General features: G+C 38.4%; 1 protein-coding gene across 1 annotated transcript; it reads right to left on the bottom strand.

Annotated features, from left to right (window-relative positions):
• Positions 1 to 2,926: 2,926 nt before the first annotated feature.
• Positions 2,927 to 23,331, bottom strand: LOC123769273 (uncharacterized). Its single transcript, XM_045760359.2, is given in 9 exon segments — positions 2,927 to 11,234; positions 11,236 to 11,925; positions 13,350 to 13,581; positions 15,877 to 16,027; positions 17,421 to 17,551; positions 17,874 to 18,083; positions 19,794 to 19,990; positions 20,224 to 20,410; positions 23,149 to 23,331. Coding segments are annotated over 9 exon segments (4,329 nt in total). The 5' UTR covers positions 23,312 to 23,331; the 3' UTR covers positions 2,927 to 8,866.

Raw genomic sequence — 23,331 nt, 5'->3', positions numbered from 1 at the left:
AAAAAACTCTTGATGATGTTGTATATCAGTTAACCTTGAAGCAAATAAAAACAAGAATGAAGATGATCCAAGAGGGTGAAGAAATGGTAAAGAGAATGGCAATGGTGGACAGTAGTAACACACTTAAGAATTATTCAATAATAAATACAAACTCGTCCTTCACTTATGGTAAAGGAAAGTCTACTTGGAAGGATTCAATTTACATGAGATTAAGATTAGGATACAAATATATCTGGCAATACGGTGTTGATGTCAGGGAAAAAGATAAGGAGTGTAAATTATGTAGTATGCCGCACGCCCACACCTTAGAACATTATGTATTAGAGTGTCAACATATTGATAACTATAGAAACAAGGAAATAAGTAGTGTACCACATCAAATTGTTTGGATGTGTGATAATGGTATGATAGACAGTATACTTAGGAGCTACAAGAATTTTGCCCCAAGAGTGTAACACTTATATGTGGTGCTTACTATATTAACCTGCAATATTTAATGGGATTCTTGTACATACTGTGATTTGTGTATTTGTACTCACTGAATTTGTGCGCCCCTTGAGGGACTGAAGTAAGAGGGGGGTTGAAATAGCCTAAGCTACTCTATCCTTTTGAGATGTATCCCTTTCTTGTCTCAATAAACATACTTGAACTTGATGATGTACTACTCTACTCTCCAGCCCATCACTCAGATTACCGCATAATCTACTTACAGATTATAGTCAGCGAGTAGTGTGACAACTTGCATGCTACGAGCTCTCAGAGGACCATTGCACCCTGATGCTGACAGCTTAATTTCTAATTAATCCTGAATTTACAAAGTTATTAAGTCTAGTACTTTTAATAACATTGTCATTTTTGAGTTCATTCAATAGTAATTTATTAAAGAGTACAGGTAGTTTATTGATTCTTTCTATTAAACTGTACTTCTGGCTCCTAGTTTTAGCCATTCATCAAAAGTTCCATTTTGGGTCAAAGACTAAACAGCGTAGTGTTATTCCAGCATCCCACAACTATGCTCTTTGATTTTAATAATTTTATTTGATCTTCATTTAAAAAAAAATATATATTCTGGAGATATTGTGAAAATAAAGAGACATGTTTAACAGTTTTAATACAAACAATGTGAGAATTTATTTTAGAGGTTTGTAACAGGTATAGCATAGAAAGTATATAGAGGTTTGTGGCAAGCTGCCCCCACCTGGATTATTGCATTCAGGCATGGAGACCTCATCGTCAGAAAGATATAGCTGCTCTGGAGGAGGTGCACCAAAATCATCCCAGAGTTTAGTCATCTCTCGTATCAAGAAAGGTTGAGAGCCACAGGGCTAACAACACCGCAGGTCAGGCATGACAGGGCAGATCTCATATAAACCTTCAAAATACTAAACAATTTTGAGGATGTCAATCCAGACAGTTTCTTTAAAAGGTCAAATGTACCATGAACGAGGAGCAACAGGTTCAAACTCAAAAAGCCACAATATAGGACAGAAAACAGGAGATACTTTTTTACCCATAGGGTTGTAAACCTGTGGAACTGCCTTCCTGCCAAAGCCATAAATGCCGAAACTGCTGGGTTTGAAAATACAGCTAGAAAAGATCATCAGGACAAATGGGGAAATCTTTGATAAGCCGCCAGCTTCCTGTCCTCGTCGAGGCTACTAGTATTAGTGGCCCTCAGGTAAATTCAGGTAAATATTATGTCGGTAATATACTTGCTCCATATTCTCATTAGCTTATGTGCAGATAATGCGATGGGTCTGTTAAATCTTAGTCCACTAATTACAATTAATATCTCTTCCCAAACCTGCTAGAGGGGTGTCAGGTGAGATGTGGACTGGTAATATAACCAGTCGATAGCAAATCATCATTAAATCGACAGCCCCGCTCCTGTGCCAGGTAAGACCACTACCGGCTCACCATAGCCCGTGCTACTTGGAGCTTTTTGTTCCGAGTAGCTGAATCTAAAAACGACAAATCATCATCAGGCTAACTCCAAGAGTGGTTCAGTACAGGCATTTGAGAGATACCACACATCTTCAATATTCACCAACAATAATGTAATACTCGGCATGTTCAGTTCCTACCCTCACAAGATCCTTCAGGCTCGACACAGACCAGGTAGGCAGACTCCAACCACCTTCAGCTTTCTTGCTACATACTATATTATTACACAACAATGGAGGTTAATTTGGGATGAAGCAGCTTTTGAAGAACTTCATCCAGTATTTTATTTTTAAGAACTGTTGAAACCTTCAGTTGTAATTTGGTGTAGGAAGATTTATCTCTGTTAACACAACAGTATTTTTAGTATCCATCTTGCAATAATCTTTAATCTGCAACCAATTCACATAGACAAAAATTTAGCCCAAGATTAAATTTACACACATTAACAATGGATACTTTTCCACAACATATATACCTGCAACCTCAGTAACAATAGGTCACAGATTCAAGGAAACAAAGGTGAAAAAAAAAAAAAAAAAACCTTCTGCAAGTAGAGTGTAGATGGATGGAACAAGTTAACCAAGGTAGTGGAGGAGGCCAAAACTGTCAGTAGTCCCAAAGCATTATATGACAGTGCTGGGAAGACAGGACAACGGAGTGTAGTTCTCATCCTGTAACTATACCCAGGTAATTATGTTTGTAACCAGTAAGCCGAATGTAAAGTGAAAATGTTTGCAATTTTTTTAAAGTTGTTGTGCAGTAATTTGAAAAATATTAACCCCCATAATACATTTAAGCCCCTACAACCCCGTCCAACTTATTTTATTTTATTACTTTCCTCTATTTCACATAGCCTTACATGGCTGCATTTATTTTATAGGGCCCAGATAGGCAAAAGTCGTAAAGAAGACTGGTTCTGTCATTTGTAATGCAATCATAATAGCAAAGTAATTTAAAAATAGAAAGTTAATAAATCACATAATATATATACAAAAGTATATTTTTTAAATATATTTCAATTTAATATCAATAAAAATCACATTCATGAATGATTATAAGGGCATAAGTAGATCGGCAATAACCACTCATTTTGTAATGTAAACATTTTCTTACAATGATCATCATAAGTACATTACCGCACAGTACACACACACACTCGTGTGAACATTACCACATGGTACACACACACGCGTGTACATTACCGTATGGTACACACGCGTGTACATTACCGTATGGTACACAAGCATGTGTACATTACCGCACAATACACACGCACATGTACATTACCGCACAGTACACACGCACGTGTACATTACCGCACAGTACACACGCACGTGTACATTACTGTACGGTACACACGCACATGTACATTACCGCACAATACACATGCACGTGTACATTACCGTACAGTACACACTATAATACTATGTACATGGTTTACTTTCTTCCGTTGAGAGAAGTTAGTAAGCTTTGGATGTTTGTAACTTTCAAAATCCCTGCAACATAGGTAGGTAGCCTTTTGTATCATCTTATAACTTTACCTTTGGTTTCATGTCAAGACATTCAGATAAGTACGAGAGAAACACTTCTTAAGTTTAATGTAGCACATCTACACGTTACAAGAGGAAGAAACTTGTATTTAAATAGATATAATTTGATTTGATAACCACTTTTAACATATTATAGTAGTTCATATATATAATTTAGACATTCAGATTCAAGTTATATACAAAGTACCTAGTCTCAGTATGTATAATTATAGATATGAACATGAATCATTTGCACTTTCATACAGAATATTCCTGACGTAAAGTATTTGGAATGCTTGAAATGGGATTTGTGTGTATTGTATCACAAACATTTAATGTTAGTAAATATGAATTATTATTTCTCAATAAAATAATTAACAGGGCATTAAACAAAACTCACAGGTATAAAAGACAACACACACGATCAATACACGTACCCTCGTCACTGTGGAACGCAATAAATGAAAAATCTCCGTTAACCTTCAACTGTGTGAACACGAAACTTTAATATTGAGGAAGATGTATAAGCTTGAGAAAACACCGAGGCTAAGTGACGAGATAAAACTTGCATCCAAACACAAGAGTTCAATCCCATTGCGTGGCCTCAATATTTTAGCATAGGTACATTACATTCTAATTATTTTGTTGGACTGTATGAGCTTGTGATAGAAAGCATAGTGTCTAAAAGGTTGACAATGGGCGATATAATAATTATAAAAGTACAGTACTATGCACATATATATAAACTGATGGCCCTATTCAAGTTAGGGGGGAGGGGGCAGGGGGAAAGGGTTCAAATTAAAGGCTGGTAAAAATAAGGTAGTCAGTATTTAATACTGTTATTACCTTTAGTAATGAAACCATAAAGAAGTCTGTTCAAATATTTTTTGTTTCAAGATTCTGTATTATTCTCGCAATAAAATTACATAATACTAACTTTTTCATAGGATAAATAATTTAGAATCTATATGCAAGCATATGGACAAGTACACACAAAAAAACTTGTTTTGCCTGCACTTGGATTAAAAGAAAGGTACTGTACAAGAAATCTAGTCGGCAAGGCAACATAAGAATGTCAAAAGTAAAAAAAAAAATTATTTCAGGTTGTCTGAAATTCAAAGTCAAACTTAAGTTCTCATATTTGAAGTGACAGATTGGAGAAGATACAATAAACATCAACCAGAGTAACTAATCACATATTATAGAAATACTGTACTGTAAAGAGGAATTTATGAGAAAACAAAAGCAAGTCTATTTTGACAGATAGGTCTATGGGCTATACTAATATAAGCAAATACACTACAATATGAGGATTTGAAGAGCAGAATAGTAAGGAGTTAATATATATGGATTCTGCAGGATGAATATGAGATGTATACAATAATGAAACGAGTGCTAAGATGACCAGTGTGTGTAATTACCAAAATTTAGTAACAGGATGTGTATGTAAGAGAACTAATCATAACAGTTGACACTTATGTCTCCTTTATCATTACAGTGTTTACATGTAATTATAGAATTAAATTACATGTTATAAATATGAGGTACAGAAAATTAAATATAAAGAGTAAACAGATTTTTCAAGAATATATGTTTAAGTATATATATATATATATATACAGTATACAGTGGATATATACATGTTTTGTACATAATATTATACTACCTAAAATGTTTATACAGAAATTGAGTATGTCTTAAGCAGTGAAATCAGAGCTTAATTTACGGGCTATTCATGCCCGTGCCACCTCTTGGGTGGCTTAATCTTTAAAAAGAGCCAAGATGTGTGGTACAAGGTCAAGCCACAGGATCTTCAACAGGAAACAAGGCAAGAAGCAAGAGAGAGACCACAGAAGACGGGACTACAGGAGGGTTAAGGATTATCTGTAGGAAGTTCAGTAGGAAAGTGAAATGGAAGGAAAGTCAGCAAATAAGATGATGAAATTCGTAACACAAAGAAGCAATGAACAGTTCTTACCTCTAAGAAAGGAAGTGGACGAAAGGAACACAATAAACCCATGGTTCAGCAGACAATTCAAAGAGGAAAACAAAAAAAAAAAAGGCATGGAAAAAAGTACAAGGATACGGTGGCAAATAGAGACACTAAAGAAGGCAAGGAATGAGTATACAAGAATAAGGAGGGCAGCAGAGTAGCAGCAGTTTGAGGAAGACATTTGTGGCAAAAGTATATAGGAAAACGATACGAGACTACATGATTAGACTGCAGGGACAGGAACACATGAACAAAATCAACACTAGACAGAATTGAAGTTAATGTAGAAGAGATTAAGAGCAATACCTGGAGGAACTGGATGTAACAAAAGCAATAGGACCAGACCAGATATCATCACAGTTCCTGAAGGAAACTTCAGGTATCTTGCATTACCCATTAACTATAGTGTTCAACATCACACTTGAGATGGGAGAGCTCTGGAAAAAGGGAAATGTTCCAATATTCAAGAAGGGAGACAGTCACACAGCACTAAACCATAGACCGGTGTCATTAACATGCATTCTATGTAAAGATTCTAGTAGCCATCAGAAAAAACAACATGGGTACAAAATGGCTTTAGAGGGAAACCATACTTAACAAATGATTGAATTCTATGACAGGGTCACCAAAATAAAACAAGAGAAGGAAGGATGGGATAGACTACATCTTCATAGACTGCCAAAATAACTTTTGATATAGTTTCTTGCCAGAAACTAATACACAAGATGGAGAGACAACCAGGAATAATAGGAAAGGCACTGGACTGGGTACTCAACAGATAAAAAACAATTGGTCAGAGAGGATATATCAGGCTGAAGAGGAGTGGAATGTGGTGTTCCTCAGGACTCTGTTCTAGGACCATTCCTCTTTTTATTTTATGTAAATGGCCTAGCAGATGGACTGAGCTCATATATTAATGTTCACAGGTGATGCAAAATTAATGAAGAGAGTAAGGACTGAAGAGTAATAACCGAGAGTAAGAAGTCCATACCGTGCAAAACCATTACTCGAGTATGCAGCACCAGCATCGAACCCACACCTTGTGAAGCATAAACAGAATCCTGAGAAAGTTTAGAAGTTTGCAACTAGATTAGTATCAGAATTGTGAGGCCTCTGCTATGAGGACAGGATGAGAACTTACCCCTCACAACCTTAAAGGAGAAAAGAAAGAGGTGATATGTTAACTACATATATCAAACTTTTGAGGGGAATAGACAAAGTGGACAAAAGAAGCCTGTATAAATTAAAGAAGTAGAATAAGGGACATCAGTGAAAGATGAACATGCAGTCGAGTCAGAGAGATTCAAGGAAGTCCTTGTTCCCAGTATGAGTAAGTGAGCAAGTAGAATCGACTGAAGGAAGATATTGTTGAAGCTAATTCCCTTCACAACTTCAAGAAAATAGATGATCAATATGTTAATGTTGAGAGTTGATTAGTGTGTCAAGTATAAACGGCACAGAGGTAAGGCTCCTCTGTAGTCACTGGTAGGTTAACCAAGCACTACACTGTAGTTCTCTGGGGAAACTATTAGACCACTTATTATACCCTGTTGTGCACATATACAAGGTACTCTACAGCTAAAGCAAGCACCAATTATTTACCACTTTTTATCCAAAGATATCTGCTTGCTGCACAAATGTGATCATTGTGCCCTTGAATTTAATATGGCTCTTAGGGCAATATTTTCTGGTTTTAATATCAGAGAAGAGTAGTTAGAGTACATATGTTAGTAAATAAATTTTCACATCATATAAGAAGTTTGGAGCAAGTATAAAACATTTATATGAATTACTACTACTATCACCTCACACACATTATTTAACACGGGTGGTGCTTGCTCAAGGGGGCACATGTAGCTACTGAGTACTCAAATGAGCTACAGACAAATTATTTCCTAATAATTTCAGAAAATTATTAGAAAATTTTATAGTAGTTAAATGGAATGCATTAGGAAGTGATGTGTTGGAGGCTGACTCCATACACAGTTTCAAATGTAGATATGATAGTGCCCAATAGGCTCAGGACCCTGTACACCAGTTTTGTGACAGTCGAGAGACAAGACCAAAGAGCCGAAGCGTGACCCCCACAAGTACAATTACACGCACACATTTGTGCTTGTGTGTAATCATCCTGAAACTTCACTTCACTCACTCTTGCTGAAAGCTGATTAAAGAACAGGTACAGCCACTAGTGTGCTGCCAACTGGATGTGCTACATTGACTGCATAATGTAAATACATCATTTTGCTGAAAATTCAACAGATGGTTAGGAATGAAGACATAAAATACATTTTATCTTTGGTTGTTTGAAATTTAGAGATAAAAAGAAGCTATATTTGACTTCTTCTCATCTAAGGACAACTTTGACATGAACACCACAATTTAGCAACAAAATTGAGCAAGTTTCACCGGATATCTTATTTTTCTTAATTAAGTATTAGTAGTAAAACAAATAAGAAAAATTACATCCAACTCTTTGTCAGGACTTGTGACCTTGAACACTTTCAGTAGTGTTTTCAAACTGGAAAAACATTGCAAAAAAATGTTTTAATATATAACACTTAGCAGAAATGTCTCTGTTGGCCAAGTTGTAGTTCTTGGATAAGACCTTAAGCAGCAAAACCCAACAGCTTCACTGACTGACTAATTGGCATGTCGTTGATCTCCTTTTATTTTACTGTACAGTACGTTATTAGAATTAAGCTTTAGAATAAATATAATCAATTTATCTCTTGTGATGATCCAGTATACACAGCTCCACTGTTGTATAAATGTAAATGTTGCAGACTGAACATTAGTGTTAGAACTCTAACTTTTTAGCGTGCAGCCTGACACACTTGTTGATGTAACCTGTACACCTGTTGATTGATGGTCGAGAGGCGGGACCAAAGAGCCAGAGCTCAACCCCCCACAAGCACAATTAGGTGAGTACTTGTCAATACTGGTGGTTGCAGCCATCAGCCACAGCTCCTCACTCTTTTCATGGGTCGAGTTGCGAGCAACTAGAGCCAAAGTGATTGCTTTAGGGCATTTTTAGATTGCAATAGTGCTTCAATAAGCTGAGCACCCTGAATATGCCTATATGTTGAGATTGCTGAAATTGTGTTTTACGTGTATATTAGCTGATGCATACCTGGAGTGGATTCAGCGAGTTCTTCTATTCCCAAAGTGCGGCCTGGAACCAGGCTTGACTTGTGATAACTTGGTTCAACAGGCTGTTACTTGTAATAGACCGAAGACCCACGTATCCACTATAACCCGGTTGGTCCGATACTTCTGGTAGGAACGTGTCTAATGTTCTCTAACATTTTCACTTTTGTACCTGTAATATTTCTTATGTTGGCTGAGAGGATACTGAACGATGTTAATTAAAGAAAATGAAATAACTTTTGTGCTAGTATTATATCCTCCTTGAAAATATTTTTGAATTTGGAGACAAAGTAGACTTTTGCATATTGAACTTGGGCGACTGCGGAGATGTCAGAATAATACGGCTAATGGAAATATTTTGCTGATTCTGAGGACTTTCTGTGGCTTCAGAAATGCTAATTATTGTTGGTCTGATATCAGGATGATACTGAGGAAGCCCAAGAGCACCAGAAAACATCACTTGTCCCATTGATAATCTATGGTCATCCATTGGAGATGTCCTGACAGTTTTCAAATTTAGAAGACTTTGTGAATTCTGAAGACCTGATGCAGATGGAAGCATATGACGAATTTCCATGCTATTTTCATCACATACAGGTATTCTAGAACTTTTTAAATTATGAGCACTCTTTCCTGGTAGAACCGAGCTATACGAAGATGCTTGATGCACAACATTTTGTGCGTATTCCATTTCTTGGATAACTTGCATTGCCAAAGAGTTAGAGCTTATCCTATTTTGATGCAGATTTTCTGATAATGGAATCCTTGGATGAAGGTTTTCTGGTGAACAAACAACACTTGACACAGCACTAAGAATACTTATCTGTGGCAACTGCTTATTGCCCTCTGGAGTGCTAGTTTTTGGTCCTCCAGTTAATGCTGTCACCTTGCTTGGGTTCACAGCCACAGGTGCTTTTCTTACAATAGCTGTCTTAGTGTTATCAGGCGTGCTTGTCTTTGGTGTTCCCTTTGTTAGTTTGTGATCAGCTGGCGTTGTAATACATGGTGTTCTTTGAACTGTTGATTTTGTTGCATCACACTCTACTTTAGAATTTGGTTTAAATTCTGTAGGAGTTTCGGTGTTAATTTTAATTGCTGGAGTTGTTGGGGTGACATTCTTTGATTTAAAAGGACTTTTGAGACGGGGAGTATCTTTGTTTTCATCTTTCTTTGGTGTAATTACATGAACTCGAGGTCTTCTAAATACTTTCATGCCTGCTTGCAAGGCCTTTGCAGTACGATCTTGCAGAGAATTTCTTCTCTGAGCCGACTGTCTTTGTTTTAGTGGAGATTTTAATGGTGTCCAGTTAGGATGTTCAAATCTCTCACGTAGCATAGAAAATTTGCGTCGAGGATGGAAACATGCTCCAGAGGTCACGGGAGTCATTCCTGGATCTCTCCGATTTACAGAGACTGCACCAGGTTTTATTGTGTTACTTGATTGTTTCTCTTCTTCCATTTTTCTTTCTTCTTCTATTAATTCACTTACTTCCAATAATGTTTTACTATCTGGAACAGAAACTGTGCGAATCATTTCTCGAGAGGTATCTCGTGTGCTTCGTCTAGAAGCAAGAGAACCTACAGAGTTATTCCTTCTCATTCTCTCACTATAATATCGGAAAGAAAGATCAGACATAGTAGAGTAGTAAAGATTGCATAGACTCTCCTGTGCACGAACATCTCCAATAGTAACAACAAGAGACGACTTGCTATTCGTAGAAGTCATAACAGAGGAAACGTTGTCATTCTCAGGTTTTTCTACATCTCCTACCCATATTGTTTCATAGTTTGGGATATTATCAACAGAATTTGATTTGTTTATAGGTCTGTTGGCTCTTAGTTGATTAAGGGCATCCATAAGCCTCTGATCATCTTTAACTTCAGGTGGAATATTTTCATCTTCCATCTCCTCTTCTGGTTCTTCAAGACAAGTTTCTAATCTGAGTGCACTAAGATCAGGCAATGATCTGGATAACATTGACTCGCAATCATCAGTAATACTAATTGATCTACGATTTTGAATGCCCTTCTGCATGCTGTATTCTGAAAGAAAACTTGACGTCAAAGTACTGTCTAGTATTTTCAGTCTATCTTTGTATGTACTGCCATCATGAATTCTATCTTTATCTTCAATGTCTGAATAGGTTTTCCAATGTCTAACTCCCCACATTTCCCTATTAATATTAATAGCACATATGTTTTCATAATCATGTGGCACAGATGACTGGGTTGTGCGAGTTTCATTCAAGTTCTCCATGACCAAATTTAAAGGTTTTGGAGGAAGATTTTGCCTGTGACCATTTTTTCTTTCATAAATATTTTCATAATCAGATTGATCTTCTGAACTCATCCCAGATGATTCTACCTCTATGATGTGCATCCGATCAATGACAGCTAATTCTACATTTGGTATGTGGGGTTTTGCGATTGAGGGATCTCGAGAACATTCATGATCAATGTTCTGAGACTTGGAGGTAACATTTATGGTACTTGTAGTGAAGTGAGGTAACGAGGTTAGTCTTAGATCTGTTTCCGAGACTGTGTAGCCTTTCTTTCTCACACTCGTTCGTAAAATACTTGTACTGTCGAGATGACTGCTGCTTCTTTGCAAGCTGCTCAAACCTGGTTTGACTTGAACTTTTTAATTTATGGGGAAGACCAATACAATTAGGACTAGAAAGTCTAATTAAACTATGATATATTGAACCACAAGCTTTTTTTTGACTATCAACAGAAAGTGGAGCATCGTCTGACTTACTGACCACTTCTTGTTGGTTGAGGACATCCATTCTTGCCGTGTGATATTGACATTCGTCGGGTATTCCTACCTGACAATAATACTTCTGACTACTTTCTGTTTGAAATGGGTAAGTTTCACTTTGTCTGATCTGATTGCAGCACTGTTCAGTTGCTTTCATGTTAGTTATATTTTCATTTGTCCTTACCTCTAACGGGATCTCTTGAGTATTATCTACATCTTTAAATTCTGACGAGGAAAATCTGACGTTTAATTCTCTATTAACGGTTCTTTCAAGAGAACTGGGACTCGACTCTTGCTTTTCCTCTGTTGCCTCATCTTCACCATACCTGTTCACATTGTCACTCAGAACCTTATCTTCACTATCTTTACCATTTAGTGGTGCAACTATCTGGATATCACTACTGCACGACACATTAGCCAGAAGATCTTGCACCGAGCACATAACTCCTGATGGCCTCTGATGTTCTTGAAGATGTGAGCTGGAAACTGGAGTTGTCCCATTTGAAGCAGGTGAACTTTCCAAGCTGACTCCGGGTGCAGACAAAACACTGAAAGAAATGGGGAATATCAGAGCAATATTGGAGAATATCAAGTGCAGCCAAGAGACTGGTGGAAGGGTAAGCATGGAAGAATGTTATATGGTATATTAAAAATACTGTAGGTGGAGAGAAAATTTGAAAGTCTAATGGGTGGAAATGATGAGAGGGTGTTAATGTGAACACTTTAGGTATAACAATTTGAGAAAAGTGCAAAATATTATGCCTGGTGATATATTTATAGAAGAAGTGAATACATCAGAGGGGAAGCTGAAAGGTGATCTAATTGGAAGTATTGAAGAATATGAAAAAATATTATATTGTAGAGAAGGGACACTGGGGGAACCAACACCACAAGCCCAACAAGATCTTACAGTACTGGGTGAATCCTGCTTCCTTTGAACAGAAGCCACCAACAAAAGACAAGCTGCACCTTCAAGTTAAACCAGCCACATTATCTTTTGTGAACATGATGAACTTTAAAAATACAATCCATATGGACTTTATGTCTGTTTTCCACCGAGATCCAGACATGCAGTTTCTGGTACTCGAATCTGACCTTTGTCTCCTATCATTTCTTGAACCACCTTCATCTAATCACAAGAATGATGCACCAAGTCAGCAATTGTCTGCCAAATGTTTTCAATTCACTTTGTTTTACCCTGGGTCCTCTACATATTGCAGCTTTATCGGGTAAATCCACGTTGGTTTTGTTTTCACACAACTGTAAGTTTGCACTGTGGGAATATGGCTCAGGGAAGCAACTCAGGGGTCTAGCTCAGAAACGGAACATAGTCCAATGAAACCATTTTTTTAAGAGGCAACTTGACCGCTTCCATTCCTGCCCTTAATTTCTTGCCTTAATTAAATTTACTTACATAGACTACCTTCTACTGTCATATGGTGGTGGATTGTGTAAGGGATAGTTGCTAGTGATGTAGTTTCATAATGTTTCATAATATAATGTTTCATTTCATTTAGATAGGTAGTTTCTACCTATCTAAAAGGTTTCAATAATTGTTCAGAAGGGATGAAGAGTAAATTGATATGTTCTCTGGGGTCACATTCTTCCTGTGAAGGATTGAGTTATGCTCTTCACTATGGGCCTTGCCCCTGAACTATGACAAGACCATTCTAAAAAGTTACTTTTCTTGGAGGGGCTAAGTCACTTGGGCTTGATGTACTAGCAATGACTAAGAAGTGACCAAGGAGGGTGCTTTGCTCATAAAAATAAACATGCCAAAACCATAAGAAATCCCTATTTGACACTATTAAAATATACAAATAAAGCCTGAATATTATCAAAATGAAGAAGTTAAGAAACAACATGAATATGTTTAATATGTATTATACAGAAACCCATTAGTAAACATCCCCTTGCAAACATGGACCTAAGTCATGTATATATGCACAAGGTTCATATGCAACTGTCATACCTGTTCGAAGATTTTGACACAACTGGATACATGTATTTAAATTCTCTTCGCACTGATACTCTGCATGCTTCATGTCTAGTGTTGGCATTACAGTCTGGGGAGGGGCTCAACCGTTTTCCAGAAGAAAGTGTTCCCTTTTCAGCATCAATGGCTTCTTTAGATTCATTTTTAAATGGATTTAATGGGCCCATTGGATGGAAAAATCGATAGTACAGAACCATGCATGATAGACCTGAAAAAACAAAAGGGGGCAGGTGCATTACATGCATTGGCAACTGTATTTTGCTTTATAATAGCAAGAAAGTAACGGTATTTCAAAATTTATCAAGAATTAAAAATGATACTTAATAAAATTATAGTGTTGACCAACATCAGTGATAAACACTTATTTTCATGCTATTCAAAATTTGAATAGCATGAAAATAAATGATAATGTTAAGAATTAAAGAAACAAAAATTCCAGACATTTAAGATTAGATAACCAAGTATTATTTTGTGATGTGTAGAGAATGGACAGTCATAATCCACTTCCAAGAAAATATCATGCTTCAAGCAAATGTTTAAAGCTACCTAATAAGCATGACACTAAAATGCTACCCAAAACTTAGCTATCTCAATGTCCCATTGGCCAGGCTCATGATACAGTAGTCAGGGCAGGGAAGATCACCAGAGGGTCATATAAAGAACTCTGTGCGAGGATACGTTACACTTTCTAACTTCAAAATCGCATTTTAATACAGGAATGGTGAAATATTAATGAAATTGATCATGACTTTTGTGAGACCTGTGTAAACTGATGAAAACTAACCCAACTATAAATGTACTAAACATTTATGAATTACATTACTGAACTGAATTGAATAGAGCTTGTTGCTACAGACCTGGTGCTGGCTTGGGCTCTGGCCCAAGAATGTAATGTACAAGAATGTAAGAACTCTTGTATATACAGTGACACCTCGGCTTACGAATGCCCCTCTTTATGAACTTCTGGTTACGAGCCCAATTTCTTCAGAAAATTCAAATTGGGTTACGAACTTTGCCTCGGGAAACCAATTTGTCGATACGCGTATGGGCTGGCCTAGCAGTGTGGTGGAACGGTGATCCTGCCTCAGTTTACCAGTGCCTCCCGCCAAGTGACAATTGCGCCTGAATTCTTTGTAAAGAATTTCAGTGTTTTTCGGATTTTTAGGTATTTGAACATAAAAGTAATTATTATATATCTTGCCATGGGTCCCAAGAAAGTCAGTGGTAAGGTTCAACCTAAGAAAATAGTTGTGAGTAGAGGCAGTAGACGATGTCCCTTCCTCATTAAGAAAATGTGTGAAGTATGGGAAGAACTGCAAAGTTTTGTTGAAAAAACTCTCCCAGATAAAGCTGTAGCAGGCTGTCTGTCGCATTGACCTTTTAAATGACAATGTGATGTCTTACTGCAGCCAAGTGTTAAAATGTAGGAAAAAACAAGTGTCTTTAGAGAGATTCTTAGTAAGACAAGCAAGCAAGCAATGAGCCACAAGCAGGTTCTAGTGGTATGCAGGCAAAATGTGCCAGAGGGTGTACCCCGGAGAAGTCATCACTGCCTGATGTTATAATGGAAGGGAACTCTCCTTCCAAACAGTAACACCTCTCCTCCCCCCTCCTCACCATCTTCCATATGCCAACAAATCATCAGTAAAGGACAAGTAATAACTTGTACATACTTTTGTACTGAAGATTTGGGTGAATTAGGTATAAAATTTACTTTGAAGTTAATTTTTTGGGGAGTCTGGAACAGATTAATTAATTTTCCATTATTTCTTATGGGGAAATTCACTTCAGTTTACGAATTTTCGAGTTACGAGTCATCTCTGGGAACGGATTAAATTCAGTAAGCTGAGGTACTCCTGTATAAATAAATATAATAATAAATAAATAAATAAATGGCTTGGCTGCTGCCATATGTAGAGTAGTCAAAGGTAGTTGCTAATTGGGAAACTAGAAGTTGGGTCAGAGTGGTGCTCATATTCCTTGTCATGTTAAGTAGGGACTGGAAAGGCAAGTTAATTACGAGCAGAAAGCATCAAGTCCATATGACTATACAGTACAAAGAAGGGTTAGAAAGACAAATTGCTGGGATATGACAGAGTGAAGGACAGGACTTTTGAAAATCTTTGAATGTATGAGGGTGCCTTTATTGTTATCATTGGGCTGGATTGTCCTTTTTTTTTTTATTCCCCCTCCCCCCCCATCACTTCCCTAACACTTGCGTGACCCAGATAAGATTCCTGCTATGGCCCCATTGGCTAGTGTAGAACGTCACCCTGGCCTTTCATCAACTTGTCAATGAGACATTCGGTGAGCTTGCTTTAGAAACTATTTGAGTAACAAGTTAGAAACATTAATACTGATGCCTTACTTTCTCCTGGGAGCTCTCCATTAGGTGACCAAACATTCATGTTACACTATGCACCTTTTAATTAATAGCCAATAATCTTTAGTCAATACATTTTGTTCATTAGAACAAAATCAACATAAAGGCTTTGCAACTCACCCACTGTCATACCACCGACGACTACAGCTAATGCTGTATACTTCAGCCACAGCTTGTGGGGAGCCATTAAGAAGTAGGTCAAGACAAAGGCAAGATTCTCAGCTGCAGTGATCGTGTAAAATGTCACCATCCTCCATCGTGAAGGGCCCTCCTGTGTGGTATTAAAATTGGTATAATAAAAACAAATGCTACTTATAATTTGAGTTGTGGCTTGATCAGTGGTCACTGAGGAATGAATCCAGAAACCTTAAGCCTGCTAAGCTAGATCTAACAATTCAAGCTGCAAAAAACTCTTAATACTAAATCTCTCTCTTTCTGTACACATTTTGAATAGTATGTACAATAAAACAAGCTTTTGAGATCAGATGAAATACTTCTTTCTCAGTAAGTCACCAGCTTGCTCCCCTTAACCTCCAACTGCTAACTGATTTCCTCCTGTGCTTAAAGTGCAATATGAGTGATCTTTATGGATTTTCAATATATTTTTTCCATGCACACCATGTATGTAGGACTTTTAAAAAGCATAGCAGTTTAAGGGTTATATAACACTGTATTCCATAATGGAGGTCTTTTCAGTAAGGAAAACAATAGAAAAGCTAACACAATCTAGCCTGAAATGGCCTCCAAGAAAGTTCATGTACTCTGAACTGAACCAGGCAATACTTAGCATTAAAGAGACTGCAAAGTGTTGTATCACTTTGGTAATTAGCAAGTTCTCTCTCTGTCCACTACCTCAATTTACCACTAGGCATCAGCCCCAGTTCTATCAACAGACCCTACTTTCATCCTAGGCCCAGTCCTCGACCAGGCCTCCACCCCCAGGCAAGCAGCCCGTGACAGCTGACTAACTCCCAGGTACCTATTTTACTGCTAGGTAACAGGGGCATAGGGTGAAAGAAACTCTGCTCATTGTTTCTCGCCGGCGCCTGGGATCGAACCCAGGACCACAAGATCACAAGTCCAGCGTGCTGTCCGCTCGGCCGACCGGCTCCCTTGGGGGCAGATTTTGGAAAATGTAGGCTGAAACCTAACACAGGAAGCACCCACCAATATATTATAACCAGCATATGGGAAACTTGAAACATGAAGAGCGTCTAAAATATTTAGACGCAAGGATTTATTAAAAACCATATACTGTACACAGCCTGTGTCAAATCGGGTATACCCACCATACAGGCATGGGAGCCTCATCTTGCAAAGTACAAAAAAGAAAACTATAAAGGTTCAGAAAATTGCTATAAAGCTAGTGCCTGAAAAAAAAAAAAAGAGAACCAAGCTATGAAGGCAGGCTAAGGAAGTTCAACTATCAACTCTACTCGAGAAAGGAACCAGACGAGACACGAGACATGATCACTATTTACAAAATAATGAGGGGAACAGATAAGGTAGAAAGGGATAGACTTTTCTAAATAAGAGGTAACAGCACAAGAACACATGGATGGTAGTTAGTTACAAAGATAAGCATAAGCACACAAAACTGCTGTACTAAAACATTGAGAAATGATTCCCACATGCACACGTGCGCTTATTTTTTAACTGCTTACCCTGAGATTAAAGAAGCAAAAGCAATAAGTAACTGCCATGATAAAGTTAAATATACTCTCTTCCCATTTCGTAGAGCTGAAGCCCGTCTTCTGGTTCACCACCCACACAAACATCGCTATGAGGTGCAAACCTGTACAAAACCAATGAAAATTTTAGTTATTTTCAGAGATGCATTACAGTATGAAACAAAACAAAATGAGTAAATTACTTTTAAGCCATGTACTGCACAAAAGATAATTAAAACCTAATTAACATTTAACTTTCAACAGTTTCTGAAGAAAATGATACAGTACTTCATAATTGTTTTCTTTTGGTAGGATCAATGGCTTTGGTGAGGAGGCAAACACATTGAAATAGTTTAAAAGAATCTGGTTCTACATGACAAACATCACGTGTAATACACATTCTGTAGTTTTGACCTAATAAAGTGTAATAATTTTATAGTCACTTACCCATGATTAATAGAATCCAAGCTTCCAGTATGGTTGCTACCAAGGCCAGAGCGCTCACACGTGCAGAAAGCATCCCAACACGCCATAGTGTCTGTAGTACTAGTCCAGATAATGTCATCTTATGTTTGTCTAAACGGGTATTACGCATGGCTTTAGTATATGCCGCAATACCCCAGCCAACGGACAGCATGGATGTAAAGGCTGTGATACCTGAAGGATTGATGTATGGAAAAAATTATTTCTCTAAAATTAAATCTATTGTATATGTAAATTTTAAAGGCCAACTCCTTCAATCGAACCAGTTTTTTTATTTATTAGTTAATCGATGATATGCTGTAATTAATGTTGAAAATCCATTATAGGGTAGAGAGAATTTATAGTTTCATCATTTCCCATTTTAATTTATTTCCAAAAGAAAGTAAGTTTATATTTTTTATTGTGCTTGATGGAGTCAAGTGGCACTAAATTAAAATTATGATGGTTGCTACATCAAACTATGACCTTGAGGTTACCTTGAGGTTACCTTAAGGTTACCTTGAGGTGCTTCCGGGGCTTAGCGCCCCCACGGCCCGGTCGTCGACCAGGCCTCCTGGTTGCTGGACTGATCAACCAGGCTGTTGGACGCGGCTGCTCGCAGCCTGACGTATGAGTCACAGCCTGGTTGATCAGGTATCCTTTGGAGGTGCTTATCCGGTTCTCTCTTGAACACTGTGAAGGGTCGGCCAGTTATGCCCCTTATGTGTAGCGGAAGCGTGTTGAACAGTCTCGGGCCTCTGATGTTGATAGAGTTCTCTCTCAGAGTACCTGTTGCACCTCCGCTTTTCAACGGGGGTATTCTGCACATCCTGCCATGTCTTCTGGTCTCATGTGATGTTATTTCTGTGTGCAGGTTCTGACGCTTCGATACTTGGAAATTCATCACCACCTTCCAGCACAGTTGTTAAGATTTTATCTTTCTTGTGATCCTGGCACTTTAAGTCTACATTACATTACACTACATTACGTCAGGAGGCCTGGTTGACGACCGGGCCGCGGGGACGTTAAGTCCCGGAAGCGCCTCAAGGTAACCAAGGTACAAGGACAATGAATTATTATTATTATTCAAGTGGCATTTTTAGGTTAAGGGGGAGGGGGGGGGGGGGGTTACCATGTCAAGGGATTGGTCAGCCCCAATACTTATCACAGTTTAATGCAAGCTTCAGTAGTATCTAAACTCTGCTGCCAAACGGCCTGAAAAGCTGACAGATTCCAGAGTCGCAATCTTCAAAAGGCAAAATATATACTGTAGATGGATTCTTCTAGGAACAGTAGTGGGTATCATGTTTAAGATTTAGCTTTTTCATCAGACAATTTTCTATTTTCAGACACATTAGCATGTTATATGATCTAAGAAAAGCAAATTTGTCATCCTTTGGTTACACAATTCCAGAACAGAAACATTTATTAATTTATATTTCTTTATACAGTATATATATATACAGTATGTACTGTACAAAGTTCTTTCATTCTTGTAAAGTCACCAGTACGCATAGCATTTTGGGCAGGACCTTAATCCTAATTTTCCCCCAGAATACAACCCACCAAATCGTCTAACAACCAGGTACCCAATCACTGCTGGGTGAACAGAGGCTACAGATAAGGATTGGCACCCGTCAATCCTCCCCGGCCATGAGATGAATCCAGGCCAAAGCGCTTGCGAAGCGCCATACAAATGTTTTACCACTGAGATATGGGGACTGCATTGTGAAATCAGAAGCTGCTGCAAGTCAAATACAGCATCAATAGAGAGAAGGATGATATAAAAAGAAATGAATATATCTCCCATTCAAAAATGCACATATGTATAATACCAGTACAAAAATATAAACAACCTCTAATAGCAATACATTTAGAGAATAATTTTACAATGTAATACCTCACCTGTCCATATACTGTAATCGTTGTAAGACATCATAATATAGAGCTGCAAGATTAACTGAGGGGCGGACTCCATGAATGATTCAAACATGCGCAACATACACACATCACTTTGCTGGCGGTAGAGTTCATCAAAGTCGGTTCTAGCTAGAGTCTTGCGTGCCTTTAATCTTAATCCAGTCTTAAACATTATAATGTACCTATAAAAAAAGGACTCAATTATGATAAGAGTAAAGCTTAATAAAACATTCTTGACTTAAAGATATAGGCCTATACAATGTGCTTAACAAGTTTTCAGATACTGAACTGTACATATGTTGCTAAAGTTTCATGCTGATGGGTCTATTTAATTTACAGCCTATGTAATATAGTAAAACAAAGATGGTAAATTATAATAATATGAATGATATCAAGATACTCGTGAGAAACTTACCGATGCATTATGCCCCAGAGGCAGATGTGTGTCGCCCAATAACATTTGGTAACAGGATGCTCATCAACAATGTGCCACCGCATGGACAACACCATGACAATAATTGCTGGCACTAAAACTAAAGCCAGTGTCAGACTTGCCCATATTAATGACCCAGACAAGTAGTATCGTATAACCAAGTTCAGATCTGAAATCACAGAATTTAGTTTAGTCAAGAATGTATAAAATAAATTTGTAATGAAGTTTGAAATTATAAAAACCACATACCTGCATTAAAATACAATACTGCATTATTTATAATTTTATTTTGAAATTTTAAAATTTATAATTTAATGCATAATTTATGCATTACTTGTTGACCAAACCACACACTAGAAAGTGAAGGGACGACGACGTTTCGACTTGAGAATGGTCCAGGATAGACCGAAACGTCGTTGTCTCTCTCACTTTCTAGTGTGTGGTTTGGTCAACATATTTCAGCCACGTTATTGTGACTCCTCGTCTGTATATGCATCATTTTTATTGCATACAAATAATGCATGATCTGGAGTAAGTGTTTGAGTAAATCTATGCATACAGAGAAGAGGAAGCAGTGAAGTTAATGTGTGGCAGCACGGGGTAATCCTCTGATAGATAAGAACAGGGAAGTGTGCAAATAAAAGGCTTTTGTGCATACATGTGAGGAGCAATAAATGATGGCACAGTGCCTTAACACTAGATACTTGCAAGTAGAACACCTCCATATATTAATGGGATGTTAAAAAGGAATGAAAGCAAGTTTATTAGACACAAATATAGATTCATCAATAGCCAAAACAAATAAAATAAAAAATGAGAAATGGTCAAGAATGAAAGGTCAACGGGTGCTCTTGCAGAGAAGACATGGGCGGGGGATGTAACACCCGTTTAATACATAAATTTAGAAAACCTATGAAAAACTGAGAACCGATGGCAAAAAAATGGATAGATTATCTTTAAAGAAATTACAATAACAGACAGGTAGTATATATGCTTTTCAAACTAGAAAGTCTTGTGTAATATTATTTTACTCAGTTTATTCATGCTAGTTATTCAAATTAATACAAATTATAAAAGTACTGTAATCATAGTTTGTGCCTAAAAAACACCATTTCCTTTGACACCAAGTGCTACATCTCAACTGTCTAGGCCTATGATCAAAATATTGTTTATTTTACCTCCTACCTAGGTCTTAGAATGTATTTATACAGTACAGTACTGTACAGTATACTGTAGTACTGCACAGTGTTCTTAACTACCCAGTGGTACATGTTGATACCAATAAACTTGGCAATTGAAAACTGGGAATGTTTGTCAGCTTATCTCACTCACTCGCCTCCACAAAGCTCTATTTTTCTTTCTTTTTACACTTGCAAAATTTAGTGTTTCTGATCGTTAGAATAATACAAAAAAAAAATCCATTCACAAACACCACACAAGCTTCAAATACAGTATAGCACATTAAGTTTTAGATTATAAGTTACTGTGTACAGTATTAGAGCATATACATCAAATGGTTTCCCATAGACCACACACTGAACAATAATATTTCTGGTAAAACTAACACTTTGTGGTTATTTCTTGAAACACTCTGGCTCTACAGGTCATCTGGTGGTTAGGAAGACCCAAGTTGTCCCGTTACTGGAGTGTCACCAGTGTCACAGATGTTACTGGGGGAGTGTCACAACAAGTGTTACTGGGGGGGGTATCACAAGTGTTAGTGGGGGGGGGGGTTATCACAAGTGTTACTGGGGGGGGGGTTATCACAAGTGTTACTGGGGGGGGGTTATCACAAGTGTTACTGGGGGGGGTTATCACAAGTGTTACTGGGGGGGGTTATCACAAGTGTTACGGGGGGGGGGTTATCACAAGTGTTACTGGGGGGGGGGGTTATCACAAGTGTTACTGGGGGGGGGGTTATCACAAGTGTTACTGGGGGGGGGGTTATCACAAGTGTTACTGGGGGGGGTTATCACAAGTGTTACTGGGGGGGGTTATCACAAGTGTTACTGGGGGGGGGGGGGTTATCACAAGTGTTACTGGGGGGGGTTATCACAAGTGTTACTGGGGGGGTTATCACAAGTGTTACTGGGGGGTTATCACAAGTGTTACTGGAGGGGTTATCACAAGTGTTACTGGGGGGGTTATCACAAGTGTTACTGGGGGGGGGGGTTATCACAAGTGTTACTGGGGGGGGGGGTTATCACAAGTGTTACTGGGGGGGGGTTATCACAAGTGTTACTGGGGGGGGGTTATCACAAGTGTTACTGGGGGGGTTATCACAAGTGTTACTGGGGGGGGTTATCACAAGTGTTACTGGGGGGGGGTTATTACAAGTGTTACTGGGGGAGGGGGGTTATCACAAGTGTTACTGGGGGGGGGTTATCACAAGTGTTACAGGGGGGGGGTTATCACAAGTGTTACTGGGGGGGGGGTTATCACAAGTGTTACTGGGGGGGGGGGGTTATCACAAGTGTTACTGGGGGGGGGGGGGGTTATCACAAGTGTTACTGGGGGGGGGGGTTATCACAAGTGTTACTGGGGGGGGTTATCACAAGTGTTACTGGGGGGAGGGTATCAAGTGTTACTGGAGGGTTATCACAAGTGTTACTGGAGGGGGTTATCACAAGTGTTACTGGGGGGTTATCACAAGTGTTACTGGGGTGTATTATCCTATATATATATATAATTATGTCGTCCAGCCCCTTCCTTCCACACACCACTAGTGTGGTGTCACTCAAGTGTTGCTGTCACAGTCTCTGGCACTTAGTGTCACCTAAGTAACACTAGCAAGTGGTGTTACTGTAGTCACTGGAGTATCACAAGTGTTACTGGAGTGTCACAGGAGCCCACGAGTGCTGGCATAGCTGGAGGAACCAGTGGTGCGGGTGGCCCACACACACTCACCTGTACACACATCCACCGCGAAGGTTCCCATTGATATCACCATGAAGGTGGCGTCGAAGTCGGTAAATGAGGGCATCCTATCAGCTATTACTCTGCCATCAGTGCGAGGAGGAGGCTGTGTGGGCCTGTGGGGGCTGCGGTCCCCATCTAAACTGGGCGCCATAGCGACCGTTGCCGACCCAT

Source organism: Procambarus clarkii, chromosome 66, assembly GCF_040958095.1.
Source record: "Procambarus clarkii isolate CNS0578487 chromosome 66, FALCON_Pclarkii_2.0, whole genome shotgun sequence".
Classification (NCBI taxonomy): Eukaryota; Metazoa; Arthropoda; class Malacostraca; order Decapoda; family Cambaridae; genus Procambarus; species Procambarus clarkii.
This window is presented reverse-complemented; position numbering and strand designations above follow the sequence as displayed.